Genomic DNA, 27,751 nt, shown 5'->3' on the forward strand with positions numbered 1-27,751 from the left:
TCACCACACATGGGTCGCTACAGCTTGGGCACTGGAACCTTGTGCTGCCACAGGTATGTATCAAAAAAGGAACATAGTGACCCCACCACGCTGGATTGTCTACTACATTCGTTCTGAAACACATTTATGAGTCTACCTAAGAGGTTTTCAAAATTTTCTCCTGTAGGGCCCCCTTTATGAGGAAAAATAGTATCAGCCCCCTTGGCCTAACTTTATAATAGTTAGTCTTTTTTCTGTTTTACTAAATTAAATTTAGAAAGATTTTACACAACAGAAACCAAAATTACACGAATTATTATAAGGAAGATGGGGAACAATTTTATTTTTATCACACTTTCATTTATTCAAAAACTAACGAAATAAACCATATTTGAAGTTCACCTAACCATGAATTCAGGATCACTACAAATTTAAATTACAAAGTTCAGCACCCAGACCCGGCAGTAGCTGGAGCGGGATTCGGATATAGATAGTGCGATGGATGACCTTGTTTTTGAGAAGAAAGTTTTTCAAGAGGGATTGTAATAGCAGAAACAGACACTCAAACTTCTTTGCTTACATTTATCTTTGAACATAAGTCCGACTTCATACATTCCGAAGCTGAAATTCCAGTCTTGCACAAGTATGTTGTTGCAAAAGGAACCAAAATTGTCGCTGCATTTTGGTTCAGTGTTGGGGATTTCATGTTAATATGTATCCAAAACTCCAATAAAGACACTCCATTAAATTTACTCTTCAGCGAAGTATCACAAATGATGTCAGTTAGTAGTTATTGCTCCTGTATATTTAGACATAATGGTCCAGGAACATTTTTGGAAGTACCTTTAACCTAATTAAATTTGACAAAATTATTGCCGATATTCTTTTTGGAGTGGATTTTTAGAGTTGTAAGATGATGAAGGCACGCTTTTATCTCCACTGGAAGTACCCGATTCTCTATGTCCTCTTAACAGTGACACTAGGGCAGGAAACAGACTACATCCTCCATGCCAACTTTAGATATGGTTTTGCAACAGTCACAGGCGCCGACTCCATGGGGGCCTCAAAAATACGTTAGGGGCGGGGGTGGGGGTGGGGGGGTTGCGGCGGAGCCCCCTCTCTCCTCAATAATTTAAGAAAATTCTTAGTTATATTATCCTTTGTAAAAACAACAAAATGTTGGATTTTTTATTTCCTTGTTTGACGATAGTTACCTTTTAAAATACATTCAGTAACGAGTTAAATCAAATAACTATTATGGTAGTAAGCAGGTTAACTGAAAACGAGTGGTGTGAATCATGATCGAATTTGTCGTGGTGCACCTTTCGGTAAAGTCTGGCCCCGGCGGGCCAGCGCTGCGAACGCGACATTTTTTAAAGCACTGGATCAGAAGCGCCTGGAACCCTCCACCTCACGTCGCCTTGACGCTTCGAGACATTACGACGCTGGGGCTATATAAAGCCCATCCAGCTGTCGCAGTGTGGATAGTTTCGTTCAGTGCGTGCTGCAGACGTGTTTACTGTTCCGACTTTAGTGGACTATTTTATATGACTATATTTTATTCGTTTACTTTTGAAACTAAATTCTATCACTAGCCGAAGTGTGGCCTCCCAGTTGAATGAACAGTTGGATAGTGATATGAAAAAAGCCGTTTAGCTCCTGAGACAATTTTTACCACCGTGCAATTTCTATGCCGACAAGGACTAGCAATTAGAGGGCACGAAGATGTAAACTCAATTTTTTTTCAATTGTTGGAACACCATTTCACAGTGACATGAACCCCATCAAAAATATCTGGAATTTAACGAAACGAAGTTTCATCGAACAACGTTAGCATTTATCAGCTTAAACAAATGAATACGAACGGCGACTGGAAGAAGGCGTGTGATAAAATGGAAACTATACGCACAAATATTGGCACAGAGACGAGCTGACGGACGAAGCTACACTACTGGCCGTTAAAACTGCTACACCACGAAGGTGACGTGCTACAGACGCGAAATTTAACCGACAGGAAGAAGATGCTGTGATATGCAAATATTAGCTTTTCAGAGCATTTACATAAGGTTGTCGCCGGTGGCGACACCCACAACGTGCTGACATGAGGAAAGTTTCCAACCGATTTATCATACACAAACAGCAGTTCACCGGCGTTGCCTGGTGAAACGGTGTTGTGATGCCTTTGTGTAAGGAGGAGAAATGCGTACCATCACGTTTCCGACTTTGATAAAGGTCAGATTGTAGCCTATTGCGATTGCGGTTTATCGTATCGCGACATTGCTGCTCGCGTTGGACGACATCCAATGATTGTTCGGTGGGTTCAGGAGGGTAATACGGAACGCCGTGCTGGATCCCAACGGCCTCATATATAGTAGTCGAGATGACAGACATCTTATCCGCATGGCTGTAGCGGATCGTGCAGCCACGACTCGATCCCTAGTCAACAGATGGGGACGTTTGCAAGACAACAACCATCTGCACGAACAGTTCGACGTCGTTTGCAGCAGCATGGATTATCAGCTCAGAGACCATGGCTGCGGTTACCCTTGACGCTGCATCACAGACAGGAGTGCCTGCGATGGTGTACTCAACGACGAACCTGGCTGCACGAATGGCAAAACGTCATCTTTGCGGATGAATCCAGGTTTTGTTTACAGCATCATGATGGTCGCATCTGTGTTTGGCGGTGAACGCACATTGGAAGCGTGTATTCGTCATCGCCATACTGGCGTATCACCCGGCGTGATGGTAAGGGGTGCCATTGGTTACACGTCTCGGTCACCTTTTGTTCGCATTGACGGCACTTTGAACAGTGGGCGTTACATTTCAGATGTGTTACGACCCGTGGCTCTACCCTCCATTCGATCCCAACGAAACCCTACATTTCAGCAGGATAATGCACGAACGCATGTTGCAGGTCCTGTACGGGCCTCTCTGGATACAGAAAATGTTCGACTGCTGCCCTGGCCAGCACATTCTCCAGAACTCTCGCCAATTAAAAACGTCTGGTCAATGGTGGCCAAGCAACTGGCTCGTCACAATATGCCAGTCAGTGTACTCCTGATGAACTGTGGTATCGTGTTGAAGCTGCATGGGCAGCTGTACCTGTACACACCCTCCAAGCTCTGTTTGCCTCAATGCCCAGGCGTATCAAGGCCGTTACTACGGCCAGAGGTGGTACTTCTGGGTACTGATATCTCAGGATCTATGCATCCAAACTGCGTAAAAATGTAATCACATATCAGTTCTAGTATAACATATTTGTCCAATGAATACCCGTTTATCATCTGCATTTCTTCTTGGTGTAGCAATTTTAATGGCCAGTAGTGTATTAAGCGCGTAATAATTCAACTTAACCAGACAGCGACGGTGAAATTTCGTTGCGTGGTTCTGTGGATATATCGGACGAGGCAGGTTCAGACTGGCAGAGCTGCTTCGGACATCAGCAACAGCTCTCTACAGAGTCCGCCGATGAGGCAGAATTGGGTACAGAAGAGCTAGGTGTTCAGCCTTTACATATAGATTGAAGGCTGTTGAAATCCTTTTATTAACTTTTTTTCACTAAGTCACATTTTTTGTTCCTTTCATTTTCATTTTTATGCTTTCCTGTAGAATAATATATTAACAGCGAATGTATTTTTATCTGCTGCACTCCCTGCTCAAGTTATTAGATTAAACAAAAGTTTTATTTTAATTTCGCACGATTCTCTGCAGAAAAATGTGTTAATAGCAAATGTATTACGCGTTCGTTTCAGTTATTCGACCGTAACACCAGGTTTTTTTTCCACTCATTTACTACATTTTCATGTAGAAGGAAATATCAAAAGCGAATGTACGGTTCTCTCCTAAACGCAAGCACAGCTGCATTGTTCGACCACAAAACAATAGTTTTATTTTTTATTGTTCTTTACGATTGTTTTTCAGCACAAGAATGTGTTAACAGATTGTATACTTGTTTCATATGCTGAACGTATACTAAGTACTAAAGTTCACGAACCGTGTTACATTTTCATTGAGCACAATTATAACGTTCGTGCGTCACCCTAAACAACCAATAGCAGTACACGTGAACAGTTCGCAGCGCGCCCATCTAAAACCGCAATTATTGTAAACCAAACAACTAATGCAGTTACTCTGGTGCGAATCAAGTAACTGTTATTAATAAATATTTGTAAGAGAAGTTGCCTTTTGCCACTCAGATGCTAGGAGTAGTCTACGGGTCATAAATAGTATCTTTCAATAATTTTATAATGCCAGGAAACTTTGATATTAACAAATAAAGAACTCTGGCATAACCAAAGATGTACGAGCTCATACGAATTGTACCAATTGTACGCTGAAGCTACAGACTGTGCGCCATAGTCGGCAGTTATCGGTAGGATGCCTTTCGATCTAGTCAGGCAGTAGACCATGCTTCCGTTCCGTTAATAGTTGGCTTATAATCGGTGTGACCAAGTTCATTTTCGGGTGTTTCTTAAGTAAACCCACCATATCGGCATACAGTGTAAAAATTATTTGCATAAAAAACTTCTCGCTTTATTACATAAAACAGACAGTAGTATTGCATTTTCAGAGTGCTACGATTCTGGAAGGGGATATAAAACTACGGCAGCATCTCCACGAAATACGTACAAAGAATGGCTATGCGCCGGCTCACTATGTCAGATCAAGGACGGACCGGCTTAATAGGCGCAAAACTCTGGTGGCAAAACGTTGCCAATTATACTGGACGCTCCTTATACAACTATCTGCGCTATCACCGGCTGAACTGGGATATTTCTGGAGGTTTGGTACGAGTGCAAAGAGATACATGGGCCAATATTCGCACTGCGCGCCACAGTTCAGAACACAGTCACACGCAGCCGACAACGGCTGATTCCGTCGACTGCGCCCAGCTCGCCCAGTCATTTCAAATAATACTATAAATATAACCGCGCTTTCATTATCGTTGACCACGTCCGGCGTAACACCGACGTCGGGTGAAATTCAATCCAGACCAACAACACTGTTCAAAGAAGATAAACGCATTATTATTATTATTATTGTCTTCAGTCCTGAGACTGGTCAGATGCAGCTCTCCATGCTACTCTATCCTGTGCAAGCTGCTTCAACTCCCAGTACTCACTGCAACCTACATTCTTCTGAATCTGCTTAGTGTATTCATCTCTTTGCCTCCCTCTACGATTTTTACCCTTCACGCTGCCCTCCAATGCTAGATTTGTGATCCCTTGATGCCTCAGAACATGTCCTACCAACCGATCCCTTCTCCTAGTCAAGTTGCGCCACAAATTTCTCTTCTCTCCAATTCTATTCAGTACCTCCTCATTAGTCACAAGATCTACCCATCTAATCTTCAGCATTCTTCTGTAGCACCACATTTCGGAGCTTCTATTCTCTACTTGCATAAACTATTTATCGTCCATTTTTCACTTCCATACATGGCTACACTCCATACAAATACTTTCAGAAACGACTTCCTGATACATAAATCTATACTCGATGTTAACAAATTTCTCTTCTTGAGAAACGCTTTCCTTGCCATTGCCAGTCTACATTTTATATCCTCTCTACTTCGACTATCATCAGTTATTTTGCTCCCCAAATAGCAAAACTCCTTACTACTTTAAGTGTCTCATTTCCTAATCTAATTCCCTCAGCATCACCCGACTTAATTCGACTACATTCCATTATCCTTGTTTTGCTTTTGTTGATGTTCATCTTATATCCTCCTTTCAAGACACTGTCCATCCCGTTGAACTGCTCTTCCAAGTCCTTCGCTGTCTCTGACAGAATTACAATGTCATCGGCGAACCTCAACGTTTTTACTTCTCCACAATTGTTACTAAGTATATTTATTTTTATTAGTTTTCAAAAATATATCGCGTCCCCCTTGCATATCAATCGCACCCCCAATCTGAGAACCACTGATCCATCCAGTTACTGTGAGCGGACCATCTTTAACACTGTAGGCAGTCGCACTATGAACGTTGTTCCTCACTCGGTCCACACTAATGAAAAAAATTTTAAAATGTAGTCACATCCAAACTGTACTTGAGGCAAAAACTGAAAGTAACGCGATAAAGATACAGACAAAAGAGGGAACCCAGAGCAATAACCGGGCACACATCACAGGCTGCCACCACGAGAAAGAATATAAAGAAAGTACGGACAGTCTGAGATGGGAGATCGCAGCACAAGAAAGGAAGTAGGCGTTGCAATAGCTTTGAGACCCGTGCTCGCCACTCATACTCGACCGAGTCACGAGCCCCTGACGGATCCTGCATGAAATGAATGTGGCTCTTTTGTTAGTTAGCGTAGTTCCTATCATTAAAAATGCTTCATCGACCCTTAGTTTGTCCAGTTCACCTAAAACCAAAACGCCACCTGCCGGTCTCCAATGAATGGACTAGACACTATGTGGCTATCAACACCAGACAGACTACTTGTGTCGCACCTGAAACACCCTGTATAAAGCACAACTATCCCCAATATTAAAATCATTATCCCCCCTCCCCCCCCCCCCCCCACACGCGCGTAGGTAAGGCCATTCATAATACTGAGTCTATAATTATTTAAAGAAGTAATGTACCACATGCAAAAAATTGCTGCAGAAAATCAATGAGAGTGCATTTAAAATTTCCGTAAATTATATGCCCAGCTACACATGAACCTATATTTGTCTAGTGTTTTGTCACATACAGCACTAAGCACTGCACTCATATTTAAGTACAGAAATGCTTTTATGCTTACATTCATAGTAAGAAAGGCGACATAAAATCAACTGTGCTTTTTAGAACTGCAAGACAAACTTAAAGTGTGGAGGGAAAATATATACTGCCAGAAAATAAAATGCAGTACTCACAGGAACTGTGTACAATGCAACCTGGGTATAATATGGGAACACTGAGACATTGAAGAAGAAGCAATTCATTTGTCACGCTCATCGGCGATCACGTAGCGTTCAGGAGACCTGTACGCGCACCCTATGCTTCGGCCCTACGGGTAGTTCCACTGATGAGTGCGCACTCCTGTTCTACAGACTCAGCTATCTGAATGGAGTCTTACTGTGGTCTTGCGGGAAGCTGGAGCATTGTGCGAGCGGCAGTGACCCACTGAATATCATCCAGGGACGAGATCCAGGTACATGTTGCACCTATTGCGTTATTAGGGACCATTGGGGACCTCTGCTTGCACTATGGTTATGATCACATGTGCTACCATTGACATCCCGACACAGGTAAGCATGCTACTCTGATGTCATGAAAGAGTCGACTTGAAAGTGGAATGGTACTCTGTTGTCTTTAGTGATGAGGGTAAGTTCTGTCTATATGCGAGCGATGGACGTAAACATCTATGGCGTAGACCTAGTGAGTCGCCTTTTTCAGAAAGCATTCATCTGCGACACCCATGTCCCATCCCTGATTTCCTGGTGTGGGGGCCATCAGTTACAACCCGTAGTCACATTAGGTGCTTCTGCAGGTTAAAGTAATCTGTGCCTGCAACACTGCACAGGCTATCATCACCGTGATATTACCATTTGTTCGGCAGACGGCTGATTTGTGGTTTTTTTCCAGCAGGACAATGCACGTCCACACACGGCTGATGCGTCGCAACATGTTGTTCTTTATGCACAAGAACCGCAGCCCTGACACCAAGACCACGATATCTTTCACCACTTGAAAATCTATCTGACATGATGAAGCATGAACTTCCTCTTTCTCCAGCGCCTGCAAGAACTATTGCCGAATCGCAACGAAAGGCGTAAGATGCTTGGGATAGTCTCTAACACAATGTTATTCTGCACCTTCATGAAAGTCTGCATGCTCGACTAGAGCCTGCGTTGCCACTACAACTGGGTACACTACTTATTTTTTGGTATCCTCTACTGTGACGTGTTTCACTTGGTCTGAATTCATCATACACTCCTACAATGACTAATTACCTGTCACCTCACTTGCCAATAAAGTGACCTTGAGGGTGTTTGATTTCCTTTCCGGCAGTGTATTGTCTCTACAAATGAAGCAGTGAAATTTTCTCAATCAAACCCAGGCGTTGCTTCTAACAGCAATTCTTCACTCTTTGGCTCCTTTTAAATCAAGCTGTGTTGCAATGTTTGACGTCATCCGTATCAGAAACCTACAAATTGGTACTGATTTCTTACTTACACTATTCTGAATTCTTGACCCCAATTTCAACAATTCAAAGTTCTGTCAGTTCTCACTAGCTTATGGAATAAGGTTCTTCAGTCTCTCAGTCATTGACATTACATATTATAACCAGGGCAGTACACGGGCAGGTACTTTTAAAACGTTCTTTTTGGAAATGCAACAAGTTTCTATAAATAAAGCGAAGTCCTGAAAGTGCCTTTTAACAGGGGAAGTGAAGGGCACTATATGTTGTTCCATCTTATGTGTCTACTGTTTTCTGCTTCTGTATTTTAATTTTTCTGTTATTCATCAGCGAAGACCTAACACACAAGAACGCTGAAAATAATTTCTTCTCATCCACAGATGAATGCATAAAACAAGGCAATTAATCATTCCCTCGATTCTGAACAGGGAGACCTGAAGTTGTAGCAGCACTTGGGCCTGTCGCAGATGGCAGCTCAATCTGAAGTAAAAATCGTACCGCACGCCATTCTCAAAGCGGAAACCGCCTGTTTGTGCGCGCATCACATTGATTAAAGCCAGGAATACGACGCGGGGGCGCACAGGACGCCCACAACCACCTGGTGGCAATGACAGTAACTAAAGTCAGAGAGGGTGCAACAAACACACACCAGAGATGTTCAACTGTAGACTTACCTCCTCACATAGTGCTATCATACGCCTTGTCGATTCCAATGACTGAAACAGAAAAAAATATCATTAATTTTCATTGAAGTTTTGCAACTTTTTATTTTAAACTCTAGTTTTACACCATGGCAATGGTTTCACTTATATATCCAAGACAGAGAGAATAAATTTAGCTTACAGAAATAATTTTAATGACAGACGCGCATTAGCAATAGTACAAAAAGCAGTATTTTGAGCAAGCAGTGCCAATTAACTAATAGTGGAAAGAGACCGATTTAAAAATTATTCCAGGAGAAGACAATGTTTAAACCTTAACGGGTTGCGAGTAATAAGAAAGGCGCTGACATTTTCAAAAGTCTGAACAGACAACATGTGCTCTTTCTTGATAGCATCAAACCACATCAAGAAATTCTGGAATGATCAAATACTGTATTCTAAAAGTGAATAGGATGATTTCAATACGAGACTGTCTCCACTTACCTCTCATCTGGAATCTCAATGCAAAAATGTCGTTGAAAAAATGCTGTACTGAGCTCATTGTTTAGGAATAGGTTTGTATTATCTTGATTTCAAAACCTGTTACTGGAAGCCGATCTCTTCGGAAAAGGGAAGATAGGGGGGGGGGGGGGGGGCAGGGTAAGTTCGTAGTCAAGTTAGCGCCAACCTCCTCCTTACACAGCTGCAATTTCAATGTGAAGGATGCTCTCAGTCCACCTATTGCACATAGTATGCGTGAGTAGATTTTGGGTTTGTAATCTTGGCAGCAAAAGCATACATAAATTACACCATATGGAAATTTTTCAAAATATTTAGCGCCAACAGACTCCATAAAACTTTAAAAAGCCGAACAACATCAACAATTTGACCAAAGCTAATAAATATGTAGCACAATTTTAAAATTAACTTTCTATTGTCAACACTGAACAACAAATATAACACATTTAATATGGTTCAAGTCTCTTGTCTGAATCTGTTGTGTTGAAATAGAGCAGGAGTGAACAGACTCGTTAGTACCTTGCTATGACTACGTTAAGGACCGCCAGTTCATACGAGTAAACACTGCGCCCAGAAACAAGTTCTTACTCCGAAATGGGATCCGCTTTCCCCAATGACAGCAAGAATGGACTGAAAACAACGGAATTCCACAAGGGCCCGCGCTATCCATTTCTGGAAGGAATGAAAGAAAAACAATTACAAGAAAGAACGATAAATGGTGGGCCGCCATGAGATCAATGGCGCGTCATATGCACACCGCGTCGGACTGTGCATCCCTGATGCCCACGAAGGTCCAGTTTCAAGACAGTACACTTATATACCCACTTGATGACAATACAACTGCGGAAAAAGATTTCATGTTCTGGAAAGGAAGATCGTTTGCTGAAGATGAGTCTGTTGTTGTGGTCTTCATTCCAGAGACTGGTTTGATGCAGCTCTCCATACTACTCTATCCTGTGCAAGCCTCATCATCTCCGAGTACCTACTGCAGCCTACATCCTTCTGAATCTGTTTAGTTTATTCATCTCCTGGTCTCCCTCTCCGATTTTTACCCTCCACGCTGCCCTCCAGTACTGAATTAGTGATCCCTTCATGCCTCTGAACAAGTCCTACCAAGCGATCCCTTCTTCTAGTCAAGTTGTGCCACAAACTTCTCTTCTACCCTATCCTATACAATACCTCGTTAGTTATGTGATCTACCCATCTAATCTTCAGTATCCTTCTGTAGCACCACATTTCGAAAGCTTCTATTCTCTTCTTGTCTAAACTATTTATCGTCCACGTTTCACTTCCATAAATGGCTACGCTCCATACAAACACTTCCAGAAACGACTTCCTGACAAATCTATACTCGATGTTAACAAATTCCTCTTCTTTAGAAACGCTTTCCTTGCCATTGCCAGTCTACACTTTATATCCTCTCTACTTCGACCATCATCAGTTATTTTGCTCCCCAAATAGCAGAACTCCTTTACTACTTTAAGTGTATCATTTCCTAATCTAATTCCCTCAGCATCACCCGATTTAATTTGACTACATTCCATTATCCTCGTTTTGCTTTTGTTGATGTTCATCTTATATCCTCCTTTCAAGACACTATCCATTCCGTTCAACTGCTCTTCCAAGTCCCTTGCTGTCTCTGACAGCATTACAATGTCATCGGCGAACCTCAAAGTTTTATTTCTTCTCCATGAATTTTAATACCTACTCCGAATTTTTCTTTTGTTTCCTTTACTGCTTGCTCTGTATACAGATTGAATAACTTCGGGGAGAGGCTGAAACCCTGTCTCACTCCCTCCCAACCACTGCTTCCCTTTCATGCCCCTCGAGTCTTATAACTGCTATCTGGTTTCTGTACAAATTGTAAATAGCCTTTCGCTCCCTGTATTTTACCCCTGCCACCTTCAGAATTTGTAAAAGTATTCCAGTCAACATTGTCAAAAGCTTTCTCTAACTTTAAAAATGCAAGAAACGTAGGTTTGCCTTTCCTTAATCTTTCTTCTAAGATAAGTCGTAGGATCAGTATTGCCTAACGTGGTCCAATATTTCTACCGAATCCAAACTGATCTTCCCCGAGGTGGGCTTCTACCAGTTTTTCCATTGGTCTGTAAAGAATTCGCGTTAGTATTTAGCAGCTGTGACCTATTAAACTGATAGTTCGGTAATTTTCACGTCTGTCAACACCTGCTTTCTTTGGGATTTGAATTATTATATTCTTCTTTAAGTCTGAGGGTATTTCGCCCGTCTCATACACCTTGCTCACCAGATGGTAGAGTTTTGTCAGGACTGGCTCTCCCACGGCTGTTCTAATGGAATGTTGTCTACTCCCGGGGCCTTGTTTCGACTCAGGTCTTGCAGTCTATCAGTAAAAAATTAAGCTGCATAGCATGCTGGAACAATCCGCGGGAGTGATTCAACCGCCTCAATGGAAGGTTTCACTTCTTTACCTCGGGGTTTGTCAGAGCTATGTCTGTAACTGTACCTGTCGAGTGCGCGTGACTAATGGGAATGAGTATAGTGTGGTGTGAAGTTTATGTAGTGTGGTCACATGGCCTGAATCCATGAGGCACTGCAGTAAGGTTCAGAACTTCCTAAAGGGCACCGGGACAATGTCTGCTGAACAGCAACTGTACGTCGTCACCTCTCCGCCCCTAGTCGATCAAATACTACTGATCAAAATTTCTTCTACATGAGGATTAGAAACGGCTTACCCCAGAGTCTAGTGTCACCACAAAGGGCTTTATTACAGGAGGCGCAGCCAGCCATGCCACCGGAGACGCTGTTCCTATTACGCTAGGCCAACAGCGGCGCAGCCAACTGTGCCACCGGCGGAGCAACAATCCCTTGCTGCTCAAGCTACGGTAGTTCTCGCTAGTCGAACAGTCTGTTTTCTTCGCACACTTTTCTGCGCACTGTTTCATTTGCTTCAGTATGTTTAGTGAACTGCAAAGAGTCACTGTGGAAATGAGTGAAAGTGTAGACGCGAGAAAAGGGAAAGACATGACGCTTGAAGAAGCACTGAAAGAATGCCAGAAGATATTTGACACACACGTGAATACCGAAGATTTCATTTGTACAGTTTAACAACATCCCGCAGTTAAAGTTAAACTCTTGGAATGAAATTATTTGTTCACTGCTATAGGATTTTGAGCAGCGGTCCTTGGTTGAGAGGAATAACCTTTGTAAGTATTTAAGCATTATATTTATTCGTAAATACTCACAAGTATAATGTTATCATTATGACTACATGCACCTTCCTTTCCCTTCGCCTTCTTTCAATTAAAAGTGCTAGCAGCAGCATGTGTGTATAGTAGTTGTCCGACATGTTCCCTGATCACTAGTGCACACAGCAAACTGACGACGTGGTGGCCAAACCGAGTGGTGGTGGCGACCAAGTGTAACAGGCTCCGTTTAACGCAATGCCCCGCCAAGACACTCAGCCACCAGTGGCGGCGCCGTCCAGGACGCAATGGCAGGCACCATACCTGATCGCACCTCACAACAACGAAGTGAGGCCCTGTCCCAGGAAATCCTGGGCCTAATCTCAATGAGGAATCGCCTCAGGAGACAATGGCAGCGCACCAGGCGTCCGTACTTCAAACGGCACATTAACAGGCTACAGGGCATCATACACGATAAAATACAAACACGTGGAACACAACAGTGGAACCAAAAACTCGAAGGGCTGGACACCACACGACCTGGCGTGTGGCAACTAGCTCGACACTTCACCAGGGAGAAAATATACACCCCCACGCTTCAAAGGCCTGACGGATCTGCATACTCAGCGGAAGAGAAAGCAGAGCTAATGGCCCGAACACTCTCAGCGTTATTCACACCGAACTTGGTACCATCAGATCCATTGTTCACACTTGCTACTGACCAAGAGGTTACACGCATTCTATCCCAAACATCGCGCGACGACATTCGACATGCTAGCACAGCCGAAGTCTGCTGGGCTATAATGCATTCCGCTGCCAGGAAAGCCCCTGGTCATGGTGGCATTCAAAACCGTGTCCTCCAGGAGTTCACGGATAAAGCAACTGAGTACCTCACACACATAACGAATGCCATACTAAAACGCCAACACTTCCCCGCCTTTTGGAAGACGGCCAAGGTCCTGATGTTCAGGAAGCCGGGGAAAGACCACAGCCTCCCACAAAATTACCAACCTATCAGCCTTCTGAGCTCGCTCAGTAAGATTGTTGAGAAGGTGATTCTCAAACGCATCACTAGGCACTGCATAACAAATGACATCCTGAGACCGGAGCAATTCGGCTTCAGGAATCACCACTCCACAACACCACAACTCCTACGGGTCGTTGAACAAACAACATATGGGTTCAACATAAACAAAGCTACAGGGGCGGTGTTCCTGGACATCGAAAAGGCTTTCGACCGACTATGGCACAACGGCCTCATCCGCAAACTCAGCGACGCGGGATTCCCCGACGGGCTGCTGCGTCTAATACACTCATACCTCAGAGACAGGAGTTTCAACACTGCAGTGCTGGGAAGACAATCAACACGACACGGTATACACGCGGGAAGCATCCTACATAAACGATCTCCCAACCACACACAACACAACGATGGCAATCTACGCGGATGACACAGCCATCCTTGCGCAAGATTGGAAACCATCAAACATTACGTCACGCCTGCAGACTGCACTCAGAGTGGCTGAGCCTTGGTTAGAGAAATGGTGTGTTAGAGTAAATGTCGAAAATTGCGAAGCGGTTCTGTTCACTAGAAGACCGAAGCAACTGCGCAAACACCGCTACTGCAGACCAATAACTCTACATGCACGTCCAATACGTTTCCGCGAGAAAGTCAAATACCTCGGTATATGGTTGGATCGGAAACTACTCTTGGGGGACCACATACAACACATGACCAACCGAGCTAGCGTGAGGCTCAAACAGCTCTACCCTATGCTCAACAGGCGTAGCACACTGAACAGAAGGGTGTCGAGGTCCATGCACACGACACTTATCCGACCCCTGATGACGTACGCAGCCCCTGTCTGGGGATACGCTGCGCCCACACGCCTGCGCCGTCTGCAGCTCATACAAAACAAAGTACTCAAAATCATAAGCAATGCTCCACGATACACACGCATCGCGGACCGTCACCGGGAATACCGACTTGAGACTCAAGGAGGTAATCCACAAACTCACCACAAGACTATACAGGAACTCCAGACATTCGCAGAACCCGTTTATTCTGAATCTGGGGAACTACGACCACAACCATAGATGGAAACATAAAAGACCAAAAGACATACTTGTAAGGACATAACATCTATGGCCAAGTATACGCAAACATAACGGTACAGGCGAGCCCCTGCTAATTAGACGCCATTACTGGATATCAAGCTGAAACACACTGCCGAATAACTGGCACCACACAGGTAAGCTGTACCGTACACTGCATACAGACAAGCTCCACACATCCCCCACACAGTGAGATGATCTATGGACGATCTCCCACTACTGTATAACGATCTTGATTGTTCCAGGGATGTAGCAGCTGCAGCAACTGGGACACATCGCCATCGCTTGTCACGGTAGTGATACATGATACCTATACTAACAAATCCAACCTTGGATGAACTATCGCAGCTAGTAAGCCACTGCTGCTCTTACTACCCATCCCACTGTCGCAGAGGTTTTTTTTTTCCCACAGCACGAGCCACGGCACTTTTTTTCCCTCTGCTCTTCAAATCGCTACCCTCACTCGCGTTTCGTCCACTATCACCTGATGGACCGTGTTAATGACCTGATGGACCGTGTTAATGCGTAGTCGTACCCAGACGCACGGACATCACAGCCCAGCATCCTGTGATCCACTTACTAGATAACTAACATGTTTACGGAGGTGACAGTAGAACTTTTGGTTTGGTCACCACGTTGGTGCGGGCGTGGAGGGGCCCCATCTCTCTCTATGGGGCAAGCCAGCCAGTCTGCAGCCATCTTCTGGCGGCGCCACTGGCTGCCCTAGTCTACTAAGCTCCATAACAATCTATTCCCAATGACGAGCAGCGCCAACCGTGGCGTGGCTGGTTGCGCTGCCTGGCCGCCTAGTGTAATAAGGACCAAAGTCTTGCGGCAGAAACTTTGGCTACGAAGTCGGATAGAATGCCACATACCCGAGTCATCTCCACGAACAATACTGCTGACGTACCTGCACCACTCTGAATGGATCTATCAAATGGCTCACTTCAATTACACCATCGTGGCATCAAAAACATTTGAGCAGCAGAATTGTTTTTATGTACACTATCTGATCAAATATATCTGGACAGCTATTAGTAGACATTAATATGGGTTGTGTCCATCCCTCGCCTTTATAACGAACTATGCTGGGGACACTTTCAATGAGTTGGCCTCGAAGCCGAAACCAAACGAGGTAGTGACACTGGACGTAGGGGTCTGGGGCGAAGTCAACGTTTTAACTCATCCCACATGTGTTCGTTCCACTGCAATCAGGTCGGAACTCAGGGCAAGACATTCTATTTTAGGAACGTTACTGCACAGAAACCATTGCCACACGGATGCTACTTTATGAGAGGGAGACTTGTCATGATGATAGTCATTCATCGTCTCCCAACTGTTCCTCTGCTGTAGACAGCACACAATTCCGTAAAATGTGCTCATATACTTCCAGATTTAGTGTTTCCTTAAGCGCAATAAAGGGACAACACCACAGCACCGAAAAAGATCCCCATAGCGCAACACCACATCCTCTGAACTTCACTGTTGACACTACAAATGATGGCACGTGAAGTTTTCAGACATTCGCTAATGCCAAAAACTTCCATTAGATTGCCATTCATTCATTCATCACTCCAAATCACACGTCTCCAGTCATCCACTGTCCAGTGTCTTTACAGCACCTCGAGCGCCGCTGGGTAATGACTACAGAAATATTTGGCTTACGAGGAGCTGCTCGATAATTCTACCCCATTCTTTTAGCTCCCAACGCACAGCCATTGCGCTAGTTCGATTGCGGATAGCACTTTGGAGCTCACAAGTGATTCCTTCTGCTGATTTCGTTTGATTTTTACGCTTGTCTTCCGCAATGCTCGACAATCTCTTTCCACCAGTACATGTGGTGTGCTCGGATCTGGTAAGCTGTGGTTGTTCCGAAGGGGCGTTTCCACTCTACAATCGCTATCAGCAACAGTCCACAAACGCGGCCGACGAGCTTAACGTCGTCAACCGACGGATGGATATCCACCAAATTTTGTCACATTGCGTCGCTCCATGACAAACTGAAGAAAGGTTTAGAATTTTCTCTAGGGCACTGGAGCAAGGCCTAGTGATCAGGCAGTGTACGCAACCACCTCTCCTATACTAGTCCATGATCGAAGTCACCGACTGATCCAGTCTGCTGTCGCTCCTTCTCTACTGCCAATAGTCCTTCCAGTTAAGTGGACGCTTTCTTCCTCAAATGTGACGCTTACCCATCACGCACTCCGTAGTTACACTCTCATAGATATATTAGCAACGAAATCCCAAAAAGATTAATTCGTGTCTCTAAATATCTGCACCTGACGTGTCTGCTCACAATTTCCATGACGTACTCACTAGATCATCCCAGAACGAAACCACAACTGAATACAGAGACTTTAAACCCATTAATTCACCTGAATTTGCAGTTGAAGTGTAAAAATTAGCTTGGGGGACGACTTCTATTTCCTTCTTGGATTTACCAACATATTTACTCAACTATGATACAAATATGGAGAAAAAACCTTGCGTCTGCATTTCCGCTATCTCCCAAGTTATATCTCATAGTCTGAAACGAACAGGTTTTTTTCACTTACAGCACTATCCAAACAGGAAGAGCCACAATGTCAATCTACAGCGTGATAAGTAAGAATATTAAACTTACGTTCTCAAAATAATATGCACCGAACAAAATCACACTAACAAGTTTAGAACAATAATTCGCCACAAACTTTGCTGCAGAGAGTGATGTTAACTGGCCAAATGATTCTACCATAGTTTAGCTTGTCGAGGCAATGGTTCAGAGGAACAATTACACCATTCAGATTTCAATCTGGGAGAAGGGGGATGTTAGGTTTTTCGAGTCTGATCTGTAGTTGCAAATTATTCTCCTTCAGATAACTAAGAATGAAGGTGTGCAGCAAGGTAAGTATCATGTGAAACATAATCGAGGCATGAATTTGCTAATACTTGAACTGTAAAATCTCAACTGTAAATAATAAAATGAATTCAATTGCTAATAGTAATTGTTAATTGAACTTCAAGTTCAATTCGTGAAATATTGCTATAGTACAGCAGTCATTATTTTGCTGATGTATGTTCTTGTGTCAACATCCATACCTGCTTATTGATTTCTCGTATCAGAAGCATTCATACATCAAAGAGCTACACAGTAATAATATTACCTATCTCATAATAACTAAAAAAGATATATGAAATTTGCCATAATTAGAATACACAAACTAGTAACGTAGATTAAGTAATGCGTATAGACAATAATTAAAAACAGAAGCAGCTATCACATATTTATCAAATTTTCCCGGGGCAATACTTGGCCAGTTCCGAAGTTGATTGAATGCCTTCTTTCGTCTGGTACGAGCCAGTCTTTGACGTGCTGGCTTTTGGTGTGCCACTCCTCAAGTCTTGCTTGCTTAGGCGGTTTTTCACACGCCTCCGTTGTTCTCAGGAAGCTCTTCCTTGACGTGGGTCTTGGTTGTGCTGGTTGATGTCCGAACAGTGAGTGGGCTGCAGATGAAGTGGCTCTGGACCTCTCTTTCCTGGCTGCTGAAACCCATCGTATGTCTAGGGTCGCTGTTCCACCGAAGCAGTACAGCTTCTGCACAGGTGTGGGGCGGAGGCAAGCTTTTGACGATTCGGTGTGTTTCATTAAGAGCGACATCTATGTCTACCTACTGTACATACTGGGCTGTGCTCACAGAATAAATCCTGTAAATTCAGCTGATAATACAGTGTGAATTATTCGTAATGTTCCATGTGATTCAATTTTTCCGCTTCCTTGATAACCGAGAAGTGAAATAACATATCGGAAACAAATGCTGATCTCTGGATGCCAAAATAATCTAAAGTAGTTGTTCATACAAAATTGTAATAGGATCTCCAACTGTATTAAAGAAGGACATACCAGTCAGTTAGGAATGAAATAATAACACCTAATATAAGTGGTGGAAGAAGGGTTGTAATGAATAAGAAAACGATCGACTTGTCAGATAATGCATGAAACAGTAGAGAAACTGATGACTGCTGAATGACTGCCCGATAACAATGCTAGATGCTGCACTGAGCGATTAACATTACTGCACACACTGAAATACTCAGGTGGCTGTGAGTTCGTCTGGAATTTTCCACCTCAGTGACATTCGCTCTTTTTGTATCGCCTAGTTCATTATGTTCAATCTTCATTTTTATGAAAGGAAAGTGACTTTTCACAGACATTAAAAATACAGAAAAATTCTTTCTCCAAAAAATAACTTGCGGCCGTGTTCGAAGGCCAGACTATAATATTACACTATGGGACTTACACAACGATCGGAAAAAGGCTTTTTACCATTGTCCGAATCCACATCTTACATTACTACGTTAACTGAACTGTTTTAGGTCGCCAGTCTCACATTTATTCACAAGACAAGGTTAATTACAACACTAGCGGTCTGATTTCAACCGCGGAAATCCCACAATTCACAACTGTCTCGATCTTACACAATGCTTGCAGATACATACAGACTTTAACGCAGACGCCATTTAATTTCTGCATATTACCTCTCGATATTCGTTAAAAACTCTCAAGTTCACAGTCACTCGGACGTAATCACTTCATTTTCCACAGATATAGAATTTTTTTTCGCTTTCACATTGTATTGTTTCTACACTAAAACCCAAGAAAGTAATCTAAGATAATGGGGAACCCTCCGAAACGTAAATTCAGAAACCATACATTATAAATGGTTTGTTAGCGGCGAGTTTCTGTATGAGGACTATTTGCTTCCATCAAGACCAACTTTATACCTGCATAGGGTTTTTTTAAAAGAAAAAAACCCTGGCCCGAACAATCATTGGAGGTACCGGTGTAGCTGCAATAAATATCACAACCAATTTCAAGATATATTCCATACACACAAAGTCCTCGTAGTAACAGAAGATGGGTATTTTGGAGATACACTCATTTTTAGCACGTAGTCCGCCAGCAGACTGCTACGGAGACCAGCACAGTCCACAGAAAGTAACTAACTAATCATCAGTATCACCGACGCAGAAAGTTCAGATAGCTTCGAGTCGTCACGAAACCTTATTTGTATGATGCGGGCAACACGACGATTAGTGTTTTCGTTTTCCGACCACGACAGCAGTCCGCCATGTGGCGCTGTTCGCTTTATTCATATGTAAACGCGAGACCACAACCCTTCAGAATAAAAATAGGGCTCCATTCTGTGTATTTCATTAGAAGGTTCGTCCTCCCAGAGTCTTCGGGCACTATGGTGTAGTACTCATGGAAGACCTACGGTGGCCTAATTGAACAGAAACCAGCTACAAGTACTGCGCAAAGACTGGACGGTACCTCATGTATGTAATTATGTTCCTCCTACAGGTATGTGTCTGAATATTGTTGTATCCATATGTGTGACTAATACCCAAATCTGGTTTTTGTGTACTTTTGTCATGTGTCTAGACGCTACTTTCTATCCGCAGCTTTTGACAATTCTTACCAGACACACTAATGAACATTTTCTGTTAATTTAGATACACAGTCATTAACATGGGTTGTACTGGGCCCCAATTGTGTAACAACGGCGATTTATCATTTCCTATTGCGTTAAGTGCATTATTTTCATAGCATACTAGTTCTCTGTATCCTGTGTTGCATTTTCGTATTTTTTATTAGTTAGAATACTGGGGTTATGAAATTGTTTTATGTCAGGATCAGACTCTTGTTAGGTCTACGTATATGGTGACAATTATCGACCTACACAAAAAAATGTGAATTACAAAGTATGGCGTGCGCATACTTTATTCAACATGTACACATCACTGCACATATTTGGGTTCAGGTTATGATGTGTTCGATATGCCTGCCATCACTTGCGATGATGTGGCGCAGACGAATAGTTAAATTCTGCATGACCCGCTGAAATGCAGGAACATCGAAGCTGTCAATAACCTCCTGAATGGCTGCTTTCAGCTCAGCAATGGTTTTGGGTTTGTTGCTGTACACCTCACCTTTAATATAGTCCCACAAAAAGGAGCCCCATGTATATGGCGGCCAACCGAGGTCCCCAAACTGCTCCTCCAGGACATGAAACTCTCTCCTGCCTCGATGGGGTCGAGCTCGGTCTTGCATGAACCACACTTTGTCGAAACCAGGGTCACTTTAAATAATGGGATGAAATCATCTTCCAAAGTCTTCATGTAAAATTCGGTAGTCACCGTGCCATCACGGAATATCGCATTGATTATTCCGTGACTGGACATTGCACACCGCACAGTCACCCGTTGAAGGCGAAGAGACTTCTCGTTCGCGAAATGTGCATTCTCTATCATCCAAATGCCGCCAATTTTGCTTACTGACGAACCCATCCAAATGAAAGTGGGCTTCGTTGCTGTGCCAAAAAAGCATGTGCACACTAACTCTCACCATGCCCCGCGGCCAGCGTGCAGTTTGATCGCTCTAACTCAAACCGTTCAGAGTTTATGACGATTTTATTTCATATAGTTCTATAATTGTCACCCTGTAACTTCGGACCAGGGTATGACTGTCTACTTTGAATTGTCACAACGAACTGTAATATACCATTTCCAGTTGTAATATTTCTGGTTCTGCTGCCATCGTATTCAGTTATGAAGCTCTTTTTCGAGCCGTTGAGCCGTAGAGCCGGTAGCTGTGGCAAGGTGACGTAATGTGGTATAAGGTGGTGTAAGGTGGTGTGAGGTACCGATGACAGATCGTTTGTTCGGTACAGGTATCTTGAGAAAGACCTTCTAAATTATGGTCCTCGCCATTGGCTGCTTCATTAGGAAGTTGCGCGCCAAAATGGTAATCTTCTGTTGTTAATATTTACTTGAATTTAAAATTAAAGCAACTCTCAATAGCGTGCTATAATCCCATTATTTCACAAATATTAATAATCAGCAGAATAATAAACAACTGCAAAACGAAAGGGCAGACAAAGCACTTCGGTGAACTTCCGATCGCGCCTAACTTGGATGGTGGGCGAAGTGTTTTGGCAGTAAGATCAGAGCTCGTACGGCATCTCTAAGAACGGACATGTTGTTCGCTGCAGTATCAGTCGAGACTTAGTTAGCAATGTCTAATACGTAAATCAGAGCCGGTTCGGCAATGTCGGAAGACAGACATTTTGTCTGACGCAATTAATGCTGGTTAAGACTTTATTAGCAATGTATGGTTATTTAGCCATATAGTTGAAAACAGTGTGATACTGATTACAGAAATATGTAGTTCATTAGTTTGATAGAGAATAAAAATTATTTGCGACTAAAAAGGAATGTAATTTTGCAGTTTCTCGTGTTCTGCTAATAAAATGCGAATGGCATCCCGTACAAACAAACTGGCTCGAAACTGAATCATTTCAAAAACAACAGTTCCTCGCTAAGAGTTTCTTACAGCTACCAGATTACGGATTCACGACCTACGTGCTGTCTTCTGCGCAGGAGACAAAAACTACACGAGACTGCAGGTTGGCGAACATTTGTTACAACTTCTGCATTCCACTCAGGGCGGTGGAAACAAATAGGCACCTCGCGTGTACTGCAATCTTAGCACAAATGAGATTAGGTTCAGATATGTGAGTTACTGGAAGACTTCTGAAGTAAATAGAACCCAGTGCCTTGTGCTGTGCAGTGAGTGTTCATCAGAGATAAGGGTATCGTCAGCAGTGCACGAGTGAAGTGAGATAGAATAGCCCTTGTTCTCTACACAGAAACAGCCTGACGGATAGTGTGAGCAGTAATCTGCAACTGTTTGGTTATGACACTAGTATACCAGAAGGCTGCGTCGTTGAGTGACTGAAGGAGAACAAAGGATGACTTTTAAAATATTCCAATTTGGTACAGTTTGCTCTAACTATGAAAAGAACTAAGTTAATACAGGCGTAGGAAAAACGATCCCATAACGTCAGAGTAAAACATGAGCAGTGTGCTGCTTGACACAGCCTTGTCGATAGAATATCGAGGCGTAACGCTGCAAAGACACACGAGATGGAACGAGGTCGGTCCTAGGGAAGGCGACTGGGCGGCTTCGGTTTGCTGGGAGAATTCCAGGAAACCGCGGCTCATCTGTAGGAGAGCAGGTACCCACCACTTGCGCGAACCGTTCTCGAGTACTGCTCGAGTGATCGCGACCGCCACTACGTCGGGTTAAGGAAGTCATGGAAGCAGTTCGGATACAGGCTGCTAGATTTGTCTCCAGTAGGATCGATCGCCACGTTAGTATTACGGCTCTGATCCGTGAACTCTGATGGGAATCCCTGGAACCAACACGACTTACCTTTCACGAAACACTAGTGAGAAAATTTCGGCAACCGACATTTGCGACATATTGCAGGAACATTACATTGCCACCAACATCTATCTCGCTTAAGCATCGCCAGGGCAAGAAAAGAAATCTGGCATCGTACTGAAGCATACAATCGTTTTTCCCTCGTTCAATTTGCAAGGGGAACAGCAAAGGAAAAGATGAGCAGTTGTACAAAGTACCCACCGTATGGTGGCTTGTGGAGAATGCATGTAGATGTGAAGAGAAACATCCAGTAGTCGAGCATTTGGAACTTAGCGCAAGATATAAATGCAGCCTCAGTTTTACTTATGTTAACAAGTTTATGTTGGAAAGGTCGTCTCAAAGATGGCGTTACATGATGCGAATCCTGTGTGGCCGATGCACACATGTTCTACATCTAGCGTCCTTATTTGACAAGATACCAAAATTTCCAGAAGTACGGAGCTGGAACTATTCTTCCACGTGGAAGAATCGGGCCGTTCCCATATGAATAGCGATAAGACCATTCTTTCTAAATGTAATATGAACAATGAGTGCAAGTTAGTAAAGTTTGAAGTGTTTACTTCGGGTATGTAGGGCGTGAAGTGTACAGCGACGTTTACTTCGATGATTAATGTGCTGTTGTTGACTGCTATTGTTTACTGTTTAATACACGTATCATAGCTTACGAAAGTGCCTACGGATGGAAAGAAGAAATGTCACCTTCCGGATGATTACACAGAAGAGTAGCCTTTTGTCAAGAAATGACGCACGCATCAGGAAGCGTTGAGAGAGATTTGCAGCAGTTTCATTTCCGGAACTAACTGAGATAAGGCAGGTGTGAAGCATCACATATCTACGAAGAACAGAGCAAATTCTCAGTATCATCGACGTCAAAGCCGATTTCTACATTCGTAACTAAACAAGATACCCAGGAAGAACTGTTCGTTGCTGCTGCAGAACTAATAACAGCTTGTAAAGTTGCCAAGCATCGTCAATCCTTCACTTTTCTTGATTGAATGCCGCAATGTATCCTGACTCCAAAGTCACCGCAAAGTAGTCTAAACCCAGGACCAAAGCTGACGTCGGCCCAGAGGACTGATGAGACAAATCCACTGCTGCAGGGACTGTCGAATCTGTCTTCCAGTGCCAGTAATTAACATGAAATAAAAGTTTTACTTTATTTCTACGCCCCCCCCCCCCCCTCTGAGTGTCCCAACGACGTCCCAGCTAGATATGGCACTCCTAGCCATGCTTGACCTTCCAGCTAGACCTTAATCGGAGTGATTATTATTTTGTTGTGGGGTTACGTGAAGCCGCATGTCTACTGCCATCGTCCGACCTCATTAGGGTAGCTAACAGACAATATCCTACGGCAATTCCTCACCATACCTACTGATAAGCTGAACAGTGATCAATTGTTACGCTAATTATTGCTCTAGTACGATATGAAGCGCCATCTGTAGGTCATTTTGTGGACTTTTATTCTTGTCAACAGAACCTCCTGTCATTTCAACCATGTGTGTCGATGTTTACCCTTCTACCTATATCATTCGGGGCAGTACTGACTTTTCAAATGTTAACGGACTCTTGGATCAACCGGTAGGATAAGTTTAGTTATTTCCAACCGTTCTCTATGTTGCAATTTTCATGTCCGATCAGTGTAACTGAAAGAGGAAATCAAACAAACGAACTTTATCTACAAAGAGCTCCTCGAAAGCAAACACAGTGGAACCAGACAATAAAAAAAACCAAGGGTTCTTGATAATTCAGTTACAAACGATTGCCGTAACCGAAATTCGTTATGTCAGTCTACTATGGTAGCAAAACTCCCACCATGAACCATGGACCTTGCCGTTGGTTGTGGCGGGGGGGGGGAGGGAGGGGGGAGGGGGGAGGGGGGAGGGGGGAGGGGGGAGGGGGGAGGGGGCGGGCGGCGGGGCCTTGCTGGCCTCAGAGATACAGATACAGATGGCCGTACCGTAGGTTCAATCGCAACGGGGGGGGGGGGGGGGGAGGTGTTGTCTCTTGAGATGCGAGGCAAACGTGTGGTTCCTGAAGAGCGGCAGCAGCCTTTCTAGTAGTTCCAGGGGCAACAGTTTGAATGATTGACTGATCTGGCCTTGTAACGTCAACCAAAACGGCCTTGCTGTGCTGGTACTGCGACGGCTAGAAGCAATGGGGAAACTACGGCCGTAATTTTTCCCGAGGGCATGTAGCTATACTGTATGGTTAAATGATGTTGGCATCCTCTTGGGTAAAATATTATGGAGGTAAAATAGTCTCCCTTTCCGATCTCCGGGCGGGAACTACTCAGGAGGCCGTCGTCATCAGGAGAAAGAAAACTGGCGTTCTACGGATCGGAGCGTGGAATGTCAGATCCCTTAATCGGGCAGGTAGGTTAGAAAATTTAAAAAGGGAAACGGATAGGTTAAAGTTAATTATAGTAAGAATTAGTGATGTTCGGTGGCAAGAGAAACAAGACTTCTGGTCAGGTGAATACAGGGCTATAAACACAAAATCAAATAAGGATAATGCAGGAATTGGTTTAACAATAAATTAAAAATTAGGAACGTGAATAAAGTACCATTAACAGCATAGCGAACGCATTGGTGTAGAGAAGATAGACACGAAGCCCACGACTACCATAGTAGTGCAAGTTTTTATGCCAACTAGCTTCGCAGATGAAGAGACTGAAGAAATGTATGACGACATAAAACAAATTATTCATATAGTGAAAAGAGACGAAAATTTAATAGTCATGGGTGACTGAAATTCGATAGTAGGGAAAGGAACAGAAGGAAAAGCAGTAAATGAAACAGGCCAAAAGGAGTACAAACGTCTCAAAAATGATATCGACAGGAAATGCAAAACGGGTAAGTGGGGATGGCTGGAGGGCAAATTTAAGGATGTAGAGGCAAGATAGATACTGCCCACAAAAAAATTAGAGAGACCTTTGGAGAAAAGAGAGTTAACTGTATAAATATCAAGAGCGCAGATGGAAAACCAGTCCTAAGCAAAGAAGGAAAAGCAGAAAGGTGGAAGGAGTACATAAAGAGTCTAAAAGAGAGTTGTAATCGAGGGCAGTATTAGGTAAATGGAGGAAGACTTCGGTGAAGATGAAATGGGAGATATGGTATTGTGTGAAGAATTTGACAGAGCACTGAAAGACCTGAGTCAAAAAAACACCCCAGGACTAGACAACATTCCATTGGAACTACTGACAGCCTTGAGAGAGAGAGAGCCGAGACGAAACTCTACCGTCTGGTGAGGAAGATGTGTCAGACAGGCGAAATACCCTCAGACTTCAAGAAAAATATAATTCCAATCCCGAAAAAAGCAAGTGTTGCAGGTGTGAAAATTACCGAACTATCTGTTTAGTAAGTCATGGCTGCGAGATATTAACACGAATTCTTTATAGACGAATGGAAAAACTGGCAGAAGCCGAACTCGGGGAGTTTCATTTTGCATTCCGTGGAAATTTTGAATCACGTGAGGCAATACTGACGCTACGACTTATTGTAGAAGATAGATTTAGGAAAGGCAATCCTACGTTTCTAGCATTTGTAGACTTAGAGAAAGCTTTTGACGATGTTGACTGTAATACTCTCTTTTAAATTCTGAAGGTGGCAGGGGTAAAATACAGGGAGCGAAAGGCTATTTACGATTTGTACATAAACCACATGGCAGTTATAAGAGTTGAGAGGAGCATGAAAGGGAAGCAGTGGTTGAGAAAGAGGTGAGACAGGGTTGTGGCCTATCCCAGATGTTATTCAATCCGTATACTGAGGAAGCAGAAAAAGGAAACAAAAGAAAAATTTGGAGTAGGAATCAAAATCCAAGGAGAAGAAATAAAAACTAAGGTTTGCCAACGACATTGCAGGCCTAATTCTGACAGACAGCAAAGTACCTGGAAGAGCAGCTGAAAGGAATGGACAGTGTCTTGGAAGGATGATACAAGATAAACATCATCAAGAGTAAAGCGAGGATAATGGAATTTAGTTGATTTAAATCAGGTGATGCCGAGGGCATCAGATTAGGAAATGACACACTTAAAGGAGTTAAGGAGTTTTGCTATTTGGGGAGCAAAATAACTGATGATGGTCGAAGTAGAGAGGATATAAAATGTAGACTGGCAATGGGAAGGAAAGCCTTTCTGAATAAGAGAAATTTGTTAACATCAAGTATAGATTTAAGTGTCAGAAAGTCGTTTCTGAAAGTATTTGTATGGAGTGTAGCCATGTATGGAAGTGAAACATGGACGATAAATAGTTTATGCAAGAAGAGAATAGAAGCTATCGAAATGTGGTGCTACAGAAGAATGCTGAAGATTACATGGGTAGATCTTGTGACTATTGAGGAGATACTGAATAGAATTGGAGAGAAGAGAAATTTGTGGAGCAACGTGACTAGGAGAAGGGATCAGATGATAAGACATGTTCTGAGGCATCAAGGGATCACCAATTTAGTACTGAAGGGAATCGTGGAAGGTAAAAACGCAGAGGAAGACTAAGAGATGAATTACTAAGCAGATTCAGAAGGATGTAGGTTGCAGTAGTTACTCAGAGATGAAGAAGCTTGCACAGGATAGAGTAGCATGGAGAGCTGCATTCAACCAGTGTGTATTGAAGACCTCTCTGCACTGAAGACCAACAACAACAAGACCAAGACCAACAACAACAAGACCAAGACCAACAAGACCAACAACAACAACAACAACAACAACAACAAGGTAGCAAATGGAAAAGAAATTTATTTAGTCTTTTTATTTTATATACAGTATTGACACTTCAGCTTACTACATACATACATACAGTATGGCGAGTACTCACCAACTTCTTTCCGTATGAGCGAAGTTATCGGTCATTTTACGCTGCTGCCTACCTGCCTAATACACGCCTTATAAATTACGTTCTACGTTCATTATTTCGTTTGGAATTTCACTGCTCCCTCCCCAACTCTAT

At 43.2% G+C, this 27,751-nt stretch overlaps 1 protein-coding gene across 9 annotated transcripts in view; it reads right to left on the reverse strand.

The window, feature by feature from the left end:
• The window catches only part of LOC126337131 (synaptosomal-associated protein 25), a 352,176-nt gene that overhangs the window by 49,649 nt on the left and 274,776 nt on the right, over positions 1-27,751 (reverse strand). For all 9 annotated transcript variants that reach the window (XM_050001443.1, XM_050001440.1, XM_050001441.1 and 6 more), the window contains one exon: positions 8,784-8,825. In XM_050001443.1, coding sequence (XP_049857400.1) covers positions 8,784-8,825 — 42 coding nt within the window. The remainder of the gene's footprint in view (positions 1-8,783; positions 8,826-27,751) is intronic.

Source organism: Schistocerca gregaria, chromosome 1 (assembly GCF_023897955.1).
Source record: "Schistocerca gregaria isolate iqSchGreg1 chromosome 1, iqSchGreg1.2, whole genome shotgun sequence".
NCBI classification, from domain to species: Eukaryota; Metazoa; Arthropoda; class Insecta; order Orthoptera; family Acrididae; genus Schistocerca; species Schistocerca gregaria.